Source organism: Hypanus sabinus, chromosome 9, assembly GCF_030144855.1.
Source record: "Hypanus sabinus isolate sHypSab1 chromosome 9, sHypSab1.hap1, whole genome shotgun sequence".
Classification (NCBI taxonomy): Eukaryota; Metazoa; Chordata; class Chondrichthyes; order Myliobatiformes; family Dasyatidae; genus Hypanus; species Hypanus sabinus.
The window spans coordinates 167240857-167251878 of record NC_082714.1 but is presented as its reverse complement, the minus strand read 5'-3'; the positions used below and the strand labels follow the sequence as shown (position 1 = coordinate 167251878).

At 57.0% G+C, this 11022-nt stretch overlaps 1 protein-coding gene across 2 annotated transcripts; it reads left to right on the top strand.

Annotated features, from left to right (window-relative positions):
- Positions 1-453: 453 nt before the first annotated feature.
- On the top strand, positions 454-5603 carry mych (myelocytomatosis oncogene homolog). 2 transcript variants are annotated; one of them, XM_059981089.1, is made up of 3 exons: positions 454-492; positions 1983-2443; positions 3844-5603. In XM_059981089.1, the coding sequence occupies exons 2-3, from the start codon at positions 1996-1998 to the stop codon at positions 4356-4358; spliced, it is 963 nt and encodes a 320-aa protein (XP_059837072.1). In that variant the 5' UTR covers positions 454-492; positions 1983-1995; the 3' UTR covers positions 4359-5603. The 2 variants fall into 2 exon arrangements, with proteins under 2 accessions (XP_059837072.1, XP_059837071.1); XM_059981088.1 differs by lacking the exon at positions 454-492 and adding an exon at positions 531-1207.
- The last annotated feature ends 5419 nt before the right edge of the window (positions 5604-11022 follow it).

Genomic DNA, 11022 nt, shown 5'->3' with positions numbered 1-11022 from the left:
TTACTATGAGGTTTAAGGGTTAGGGAGAGATGACAGGAGAATGGTGTTGAAAATAAATCACTGCTGACTGAATAGTAGAGCAGACCTGATGGGCTGAATGGCCTATCTTATTGCGCTGTTATAACTTGCCTGGTTTGTACTGCAGTGTAAATTCAGACTGCTGGTGCTTGCTCAGTCCATTTTCAATGTGTTCTTGCTCTGGAGACCTCAGCTCTCATCAGGCCTGCTGGGAATCCCCACAGATAAATGGCTGCAGCCTCTGGATTTGTCCAATCTGCCTACCTCTTTTCACAATGACACACAGGAACTTCCTGTATTGTTAATGCACCCACTGACAATGGTCCCTCCTCCAGCAATGAGCAATTTCAGGCGAAAGGTCAAATTTGAAAAAAATTAACTTGCATTTCAATAAATTGTTTCCTGAACACATCACAATGACAAATAGATCCATCAGTAATTTACAACGTGAGGTGGAAATTCTAAACCAGTAAGGTAACACATTCACACTTCGGTTTTGATAACGACGGGACCCTCTCTGCTTCCTCTTGTACCTTCAAGTTATTACAGAGAATTTTATCTGTGGTCAAACTACCGTTTAGACAAAGTTCTCCCACTAGCTACAGGAAACTAACCCCAAAATGCTAACATTCTTACCCTGGGAACAATGCCTGAAAGATTTGTGTGAGGTTGGTTCTCGCCTCAAATTTATTTACGTTTTTATTTTACAACTTCACATGCACTTTTGCCACTTAAGACACAAATTTGAAAGCTGACTTTAGTTGGGAACAGCTTCTGTACCAGTTACCAGGCTGGAGATTGTTTGTCTGAATCAGCTCCTCACCTGGTCCCGTCACCCCTCTCCTTCTCCTAATGCTCCCTTCCCTTCTCCTCTTCCCTCCCGCCCCTCCGCGGCCTCCCATTGAGCGAACCCACAAATCTCGCCCTGAGTGGGTCCGAGTTCTCCATTCTCGCCGTCCTGGGGGTAGGGGGGTTGGCAGAAGTAATAGGTCCACCACTTTGCCAATACCCCCCGTCCCCGCCCTCTTTCGGAGCCAGCCCTGCCTCCCTCTCTCCACGGGTGGGACGGGAGGAGGACTCGGGGCTCCGACGGTCCCTCCCCGGGGCGGAGTTTGGGCACTTTTGGCGGGAGCGGAGTCGCAAATAAAGAGCGGGAGCGGAGCGGAGCCCCGGAGAGCGGACACGGACGGTGAGTGTGTAACCTCCCCTATCCTCCCGAGCACCGGCTGAATCCTATCCGTGACCGGGTGCGCGGGGCCACAGTTGCCATATCCAGACGCAATGCTGGCCCAGTGATGGGCTGAGTGGACGGGGCCGCCCGGTGGGGTTGTCAGTGAGGGATCGGTCTCCACCTCGGACGGGAGGGAGTGACTAGTGCTGGGGCGGGAGGGGGCGTTAGAAGTGCTTCCACCGGAGAACGGGTGGGGCCGGGGTCCCGGCATTGCGCGCAGTTTCCCCACCCCCGGGCGGCGGCCGCGGCCGTGTGTGAGGGAGCGCCGCCGGGGAACAGAGATCAGGAAATCCAGAGCAAAAAGCATAGACAAACCGCTGGTGTAGCTCTGGAGCTGGGACTGCCCAGCCCGGTCCTATTTCCACAGATGCTGCCCGACCCGCTGTGTCATTCTGCGCAGGATGGGTGGGCCGGCTGATGTGCCCAGCCCCTCCCCTCCACCACTCATTGGCCTCCTCCAGTCCAATTATCTGCTGACCAAGACAGCCAGCCAATGAGATTTCCTGAGGCTCATTGCAGGACCCCACCCCCTCGGGACGCCTGGAGAAACTTCCTCCCTGACCCCCACACTCAGACTCATCCCTCACTCTTCCCTCCTGCAACTCCCCCACCCCTCCATCTCCTCTGACCCCTCTCACCGTCACCAACACTCCCACACGCGAGGGTCTCATCCCTCCTGAAACCCACTCTCACCCTCCAATGAGGCTGGACTAACACTGTCTGTCCCCTGCAGCCGCCCTGTCACCATGCCTCAAGGAACCACATCTGTGCTGGAGGAACTGCTGCCTGCGTTGTTGGAGGCCGAAGGCTGGTCACAAGACTGTGAGGAACTGCTGCAGATACTGCCCACCCCTCCTCAGTCGCCCAAGGAGGGCCAGTCGTCAAGGTTGCCCTCCAAGTCAGACCAGCTGGAGCTGGTGTCGGAGCTGCTGCTGGAGGACGAGGACATTGTAGAGCAAGGCCTGCAGTGGGAATTGGAGTCTGTAACCCAGGATGGAGTGTGGGGCAGCCTGCTAGCCCAGGCCGAGCTGGACTGGCTGACCGAGTCCCTGCCCTTCTCCAGCTCCCTGCTGGCAGACATCGAGGCCCAGATCTTTCAAACTCCAGTACTCAGCCCCCCACCACAGCACCCGGAGCCAGACAGTGAGGCCCCATTCCCCTGTGAGGGCCTTCAGCCGCTCCCAACTGATTCAGGTATGCAGTGAAGTAGAACAGCCTGTTTCCCTGTAGCAGGTTGTGTGTGTATCCCAGCTGCAGTTCTGGGGAGATTTTCACTGGCTGCTCTCACCTCTGAGGGTGGGGCAGGGTTCCAGATGGAAACACCGTTCCACTGCTGCGCAAACTCAAGGAATCTGCCTGCATTTTAGCCAGTGAACTCTGTTGGGATTGGATTTGACACCTCACCCACTCCCCCATCCCAGAGGAAGGGGAGAGATCCTGACCCATCCCAGAGGAAGGGGAGAGATCCTGACCCATCCCAGAGGAAGGGGAGAGATCCTGACCCATCCCAGAGGAAGGGGAGAGATCCTGACCCATCCCAGAGGGGGAGAGATCCTGACCCATCCCAGAGGAAGGGGGGAGATCCTGACCCATCCCAGAGGAAGGGGGGAGATCCTGACCCATCCCAGAGGAAGGGGGGAGATCCTGACCCATCCCAGAGGAAGGGGGGAGATCCTGACCCATCCCAGAGGAAGGGGGGAGATCCTGACCCATCTCAGAGGAAGGGGGGAGATCCTGACCCATCTCAGAGGAAGGGGGGAGATCCTGACCCATCTCAGAGGAAGGGGGGAGATCCTGACCCATCTCAGAGGAAGGGGGGAGATCCTGACCCATCCCAGAGGAAGGGGAGAGATCCTGACCCATCCCAGAGGAAGGGGGGAGATCCTGACCCATCCCAGAGGAAGGGGAGAGATCCTGACCCATCCCAGAGGAAGGGGGGAGATCCTGACCCATCCCAGAGGAAGGGGGGAGATCCTGACCCATCCCAGAGGAAGGGGAGAGATCCTGACCCATCCCAGAGGAAGGGGGGAGATCCTGACCCATCCCAGAGGAAGGGGAGAGATCCTGACCCATCCCAGAGGAAGGGGGGAGATCCTGACCCATCCCAGAGGAAGGGGGGAGATCCTGACCCATCCCAGAGGAAGGGGAGAGATCCTGACCCATCCCAGAGGAAGGGGAGAGATCCTGACCCATCCCAGAGGAAGGGGAGAGATCCTGACCCATCCCAGAGGAAGGGGGGAGATCCTGACCCATCCCAGAGGAAGGGGAGAGATCCTGACCCATCCCAGAGGAAGGGGGGAGATCCTGACCCATCCCAGAGGAAGGGGAGAGATCCTGACCCATCCCTGGAATCTGAAACACCAGTGAAGAATGGTGCTGGACACCAGTAAGGAACATTGTTCAGTTCAGTGGGTTTCCCACCAAACCCCTCACTCTTTCAGACGAGGAGAGGGCTTAATCCCGTCACTAGATCACGTCAGAGACACTGAAGAAGGGCCATTCTGAGGATGTGGATGGCTAGTTGCGGTTGTTACTATTTCAGCTTTGAACAGCTCCTGGAGGTGCTCACACTGACCTGTTTCTGTGCTTTGCAGATGAGGAGGTCGATGTGGTCAATGTTGAGAAGCTGTCTCTAGCAGAGCAAGGTGTCGCCTGCAATGAAGTGACTACTGGGACCTGCTCACGGACTCTGTCCCTGGTCAGGCACTGTGCCCTGGACGTCCATCAGCAACACAACTATGCTGCTCCGTCACCCCTGCCAAAACGGGCCAGAGCAGACGGCTGCCTACACTCGGCCAAGACCATTGGCTCGAGCTTCAGGCCCCGGGGACTGGACATCGAGGAAGAGGAGCGTCGGAGGACACACAATGTTCTGGAGAGGCAACGGAGGAACGAGTTGAAGCGTTGCCTGCTGGCTCTTCGGGACCAAATGCCCGATCTGTCCACCAACAGCAAAGCTTCCAAGGTGGTGATCCTGCAGAAGGCCACGGAACTCATTGGGCAGTTGCAGAGGGAGCAGCTCAGGCTGCAAGCTGATAGAAACCGACTGCACAGGAAGCAGCAGCAGCTTCGACGCAAACTCCAGCGGCTCCGGCGAGTGGCCAAGTAAGAGAAGGCGTGTGCCGTTGCCCTGAGCCTCCTCTCACTTTCCTGCTGCATGGACACAAATATTTGGGACGCTGCCTCACCTGGTGCTTGGCTCAGGAGTCCCAGCCTTGGCTTCACCATCCTGTCAACAGGAGTTTGTTTCTTCCAGGCAGGGACTTGGCTTCTCTGTGTGGATTGTGTTTCTTTCTGTCTTCAACCATGTCACTGTTGTCCAGGTTTAGAGGCGTACTGAACAGTGCCAATATTTACATCTGAATGCTTCTGTCCACGATTGGCCCTGCCAAGGACTTTCGCATAGAGGATGCAGATGTGGATGGGGCTGCTCAGGATTCGTTCACTGATGTGGTTAAACCTCTACCTTAGCAAACATCCTGCTGCTTGATATTCACGTCGTGTCAACATCTCCCCTCTCCTTGGAAATGCCGAGGGGATTCCACAGACCCCACCACCTGGCCATCAGCATTTGTGCCATGGGCTGGGTCAGAGAGTGTCCGTTGGATTGTCCTGGGTTGGGCTGGGTCAGAGAGTGTCTGTTGGACTGTCCTGGGTCGGTTCAGAGAGTGTCTGTTGGACTGTCCTGGGTCGGGCTGGGTCAGAGAGTGTCTGTTGGACTGTCCTGGGTCGGGTCAGAGAGTGTCTGTTGGACTGTCCTGGGTCAGGTCAGAGAGTGTCTGTTGGACTGTCCTGGGTCGGGCTGGGTCAGAGAGTGTCTGTTGGACTGTCCTGGGTCGGGCTGGGTCAGAGAGTGTCTGTTGGACTGTCCTGGGTCGGGCTGGGTCAGAGAGTGTCTGTTGGACTGTCCTGGGTCGGGCTGGGTCAGAGAGTGTCTGTTGGACTGTCCTGGGTCGGGCTGGGTCAGAGAGTGTCTGTTGGACTGTCCTGGGTCGGGCTGGGTCAGAGAGTGTCTGTTGGACTGTCCTGGCTTATACCCTTGCATGACCGTAGTTCCTGACTTTGTGTTATTTTGCTGCTGATGATTTATCACCAGGCTGTGCACTGGTTCTGTTCTGTTTCTTTGAACAGTGTCTGTTGTTATTATTACAGAGACGTTGTTTGATGTTTGTACCCTGGGCTTTAAGTTATTTGTCTCTTCCTCTCTGGGTGGTTCTGTTGCTGCTGTCTGAGTGTCTGGTACCGGATGTCTCTTCTGTACAAAGCACTTTCTGTTCAGCAACCTGGCCACCAATAATTTCAGTATTTCACAATGAAATAAACATATTCAAGTTTAAAGGAAGTGAGTATGTGCTTTGGGCTCCCCAGTGAGGGGAACTGGCGTGTGTCAAAAGGAAGTCCTGCATTCCAGTGGCACCTTTTCCGTCAGGATGACTGGCGCAGACAATGAGTTGAGCCACTTGCTATGGGGGTGGAGGGTATCACAGTCAGTTTCTGACCCAACTTCAGTACCTCGCCTCGCACGGTGTGATACCCCCCTGGCACCTCCCCTCACAGGATGGGATACCCCCCGGCACCTCTCCTCGCAGGGTGGGATACCCCCCGACCTCCCCTCGCACGGTGTGATAACCCCCCCCCCCCCGACACCTCCCCTCGCACGGTGTGATACTCCCTCGGTACCCTCCCCTCGCACGGTGTGATAACCCCCAACGCATCCCCTCGCATGGTGTGATACCCTCCCCGGCAACTTTCTTCATATGGTGTGATCGCCCCCCCCCCCCCCACCCCGGCACCACCCTTCTTACGGTGTGATACCCCCCTGGTCACCTCCCTTCATACAGTGTGATACCCCCCCGGTCACCTCCCCTCGTACGGTGTGATACCCCCACCCGGGTCACCTCCCCTCGCACGGGGTGATACCTCCTCCCGGGTCACCTCCCCTCGCACGGTGTGATACTCCCCCCCCCCCCCCCCCCGGGTCACCTCCCCTCGCACGGTGTGATACCCCCCCCCCCGGATCACCTCCCCTCGCACGGTGTTTTACTCCCTCGGTACCTCCCCTCGCAAGGTGTGATACCCACCGGTCACCTCCCATCGCACGGTGTGATTTACCCCCCCCCCCCCGGTCACCTCCTCTCGCATGGTATGATACCCCCAACACCTCCGCTCGCATGATGTGATACCCCCCCAGATCACCTCCCCTCGCATGGTGGGATAACCCTCGCACGGTGTGATACTCCCCAGTCACCTCCCCTCGCACGGTGTGATACCCCCCCCGGGTCACCTCCCCTCGCACAGTGTGATACTCCCCGGTCACCTCTCCTCGCACGGTGTGATACCCCCCCGGGTCACCTCCCCTCGCACAGTGTGATACTCCCCGGTCACCTCTCCTCGCACGGTGTGATACCCCCCCCGGGTCACCTCCCCTCGCACGGTGTGATACTCCCTCGGTACCTCCCCTCGCACAGTGTGATAACCCCCAACACATCCCCTCGCATGGTGTGATACCCTCCCAGGCAACTTTCTTCATATGGTGTGATCGCTCCCCCCCCCACCCCGGCACCACCCTTCTTACGGTGTGATACCCCCCTGGTCACCTCCCTTCATACAGTGTGATACCCCCCCGGTCACCTCCCCTCGTACGGTGTGATACCCCCACCCAGGTCACCTCCCCTCGCACGGTGTGATACCCCCCCCCGGATCACCTCCCCTCGCACGGTGTGTTACTCCCTAGGTACCTCCCCTCGCAAGGTGTGATACCCCCCGGTCACCTCCCATCGCACGGTGTGATTTACCCCCCCCCCCCGGTCACCTCCCCTCGCATGGTATGATACCCCCGACACCTCCGCTCGCATGATGTGATACCCCCCCAGATCACCTCCCCTCGCACGGTGGGATAACCCTCGCACGGTGTGATACTCCCCAGTCACCTCCCCTCACACGGTGTGATCCCACCCCCCCCGGTCAACTCCCTTCGCACGCTGTGATAACCTCCCCCCCCCACCCCCCCGGTCACCTCCCCTCGCATGGTATGATACCCCCGACACCTCCGCTCGCACGATGTGATAACCCCCCCAGGTCACCTCCCCTCGCACGGTGTGATAACCCTCGCACAGTGTGATGCTCCCCGGTCACCTCCCCTCGCACGGTGTGATAACCCCCAACGCATCCCCTCGCATGGTGTGATACCCTCCCCGGCAACTTTCTTCATATGGTGTGATCGCCCCCCCCCCCACCCCGGCACCACCCTTCTTACGGTGTGATACCCCCCCCCGGTCACCTCCCCTCGTACGGTGTGATACCCCCACCCGGGTCACCTCCCCTCGCACGGGGTGATACTCCCCCCCCGGGTCACCTCCCCTCGCACGGGGTGATACTCCCCCCCCGGGTCACCTCCCCTCGCACGGTGTGATACTCCCCCCCCGGGTCACCTCCCCTCGCACGGGGTGATACCTCCTCCCGGGTCACCTCCCCTCGCACGGTGTGATACTCCCCCCCCCCCCCCCCCCCCGGGTCACCTACCTTCGCACGGTGTGATACCCCCCCCCCCGGATCACCTCCCCTCGCACGGTGTGTTACTCCCTCGGTACCTCCCCTCGCAAGGTGTGATACCCACCGGTCACCTCCCCTCGTACGGTGTGATACCTCCACCCGGGTCACCTCCCCTCGCACGGTGTGTTACTCCCTCGGTACCTCCCCTCGCACAGTGTGATACCCCCCGGCACCACCCTTCTTACGGTGTGATACCCCCCCGGTCACCTCCCCTCGCACAGTGTGATACCCCCCGGCACCACCCTTCTTACGGTGTGATACTCCCCTGGTCAACTCCCCTCGCACAGTGTGATACCCCCCGGCACCACCCTTCTTACGGTGTGATACTCCCCTGGTCACCTCCCCTCGCACAGTGTGATACCCCCCCGGTCACCTCCCCTCGCACGGTGTGATACCCCCCCCGGTCACCTCCCCTCGCACAGTGTGATACCCCCCGGCACCACCCTTCTTACGGTGTGATACCCCCCCGGTCACCTCCCCTCGCACAGTGTGATACCCCCCGGCACCACCCTTCTTACGGTGTGATACCCCCCCGGGTCACCTCCCCTCGCACAGTGTGATACCCCCCGGCACCACCCTTCATACAGTGTGATACTCCCCTGGTCAACTCCCCTCGCACGGTGTGATACCCCCCGGCACCACCCTTCTTACGGTGTGATACCCCCCTGGTCACCTCCCCTCGCACGGTGTGATACCTCCCCGGCACCACCCTTCTTACGGTGTGATACTCCCCTGGTCACCTCCCCTCGCACGGTGTGATACCTCCCCGGCACCACCCTTCTTACGGTGTGATACCCCCCTGGTCACCTCCCCTCGCACGGTGTGATACCTCCCCGGCACCACCCTTCTTACGGTGTGATACCCCCCCGGTCACCTCCCATCGCACGGTGTGATTTACCCCCCCGGTCACCTCCCCTCGCAGGGTGTGATACCCCCCCCCCCCCCCGGTCACCTCCCCTCTCACAGTGGGATACTCCCCAGTACTTCCCCTCACATGGTGTGATACCCCTCCCCCGGTACCTCTGGATCTCGATCCCAGTTTCTCCTCGGCCACATTTTCCAGGACATTTGGACTGGCAGGGGTCTCACTCGGGGTGTTGCCACTGGACGTTATCCCAGGGGAACCCCACTGGAGTCCTGGCTCTTGTGAATGGATTCTGGCAATTGAACAAAGTGGCTAATTCAACTCTGGCACAGAATATAATCCTAGAACAGCTGTTGACACCACTGCCCTCATTGGGTTCGTAGTTACTGGGAAAAGGGAGGGGTAACATTCTTACTCATTACTTGGTTGCCTGGTGCTTCAGCATGTTAACACAGATCAGCAAGCATATAATCAACTCATTCTGCATGGAGACTGCCCCTCAGATCAGCAGGGACCTCTCTGTACTTGGCCTGTAGTCCTCTCGGGTATGTGTTCCAGATTCCAGACCCCAGGAGAATATTCTTCCTTGAAGCTCAGGTTTCAGACATCTCAGTCACGGGGGAGACTTGCTCCCCGGAAGAACCCCAGCCCAGGTTTCTCCTCCTAAATGAACAGAGCATCCTGGTGCATTTCCTCTGCACCTTCTCCATTGCTGTCTCATTCCTCCAACAGGGTGGTGAGCAGAACTCCGGCCGAGGCTCCATGCTCTTGTATTCTATAGCCTGGTGAATAATGGAAAAGCACTTGCCTTTCTCACCAAAAAGAGAAAATCTGCAGATGCTGAAAATCCCATTTCGACATGTCCATCCACGGCTTCCTCTACTGCTGCAATGAGACCGCACTCAGGTTGGAGGAAAACGCCTGGGTTGAGTGAATTTGGCCTTTTCTCCTTGGAGTGACGGAGGATGAGAGGTGACCTGATAGAGGTGTATAAGACGATGAGAGGCATTGATTGTGTGGATAGTCAGAGGCTTTTTCCCTGGGCTGAAATGGCTGCCACAAGGGGGATATAGTTTTAAGGCGCTTGGAAGTAGGTACAGAGGAGGTTTTTTATGCAGAGAGAGGTGGGTGTGTAGAATGGACTGCCAGCGATGGTGGTGGAGGCAGATACAATAGGATCTGTTAAGAGACTCTTGGATAGGTACATAGAGCTTAGAAAAAAATAGAGGGCTGTAGATAATCCTAGGTAATTTCTAAAGTAAGTACATGTTCAGCATAGTACTGTGGGCCAAAGGGCCTGCATTGTGCTGTAGGTTTTCTATGTTTCTAACACCTTATATTCCGTCTGGGTAACCTCCAACCTGATGGCATGAACATTGATTTCTCAAACTTCCAGTGACGCACCCACCTCCCTTTTCCCGCTGTCACCTTATCTCCTTGCCTGCCCATTGCATCTTGCCCCTTTCCTTTCTTCCATGGCTTTCTGTCCTCTCCTATCAGATTCCCTCTTCTCCAGGCCTGTATCTTCTACTGATCAACTTCCCAGCTCTTTACTTCACCCCTTCCTGGTTTCACTGATCACCTTGTGTTTCTCTCTCCCCTCAGCTTGTTTCCTCCAGTCCTGATGAAGGGTTTCGGCCTGAAGCATCGACTGTACTTTTCTCCATAGATGCTGCCTGGCCTGCTGTTCCTCCAGCATTTTGTGAGCATTGCCTTCCTCAGCACCCTGTCCACCTGTGCTGCCAACTTCAGTGACATTTGCCCTTTTACACCATGTTCCTCAATACTCCTTAGGGCCCTGCCCTTTATGGTGCATGTCCAGCTTTTATAAGTCTTCTCAAAGTACATCATCTCACACTGATCAGAGTTAAATTCCACTGCCCATCTCACCAACTAATCAATTTTCTGCAGCCTTAAGCTCTCCTAACAACAATGCCAGTTTTTGTGTCATCTGCAATCTTACTAATCATAACTTACATAACATATAAAGAACACACACAGGAATAGGCCCTTTGTGACAAACAATTACGGAAACCGATGCCTTCTGCCTGTGCATGGACCACATCCCACCATTCTCTGCACACTCACATCACTCTGTCCTCTCACCACCGCCCTTGGCAGTGTATTCCAGGCACCAACCACTCCGGGTTAAAAACAAACTTGCCAACACACAAATAGCAAAATTGCCAGCACTGATATCAGTGGTACAGCTGACCACATGCTCTCAGTCACAAACCAGCCCTCGCCCATCACCCTCCACCTCCTCCCACTCAGCTCATTTGCCACCTCCCTTGGATCTCAGGGGATTGATCCTTTCAGACTAGCCTTCGACATGGGACCTTATAAAAGTCCCCGT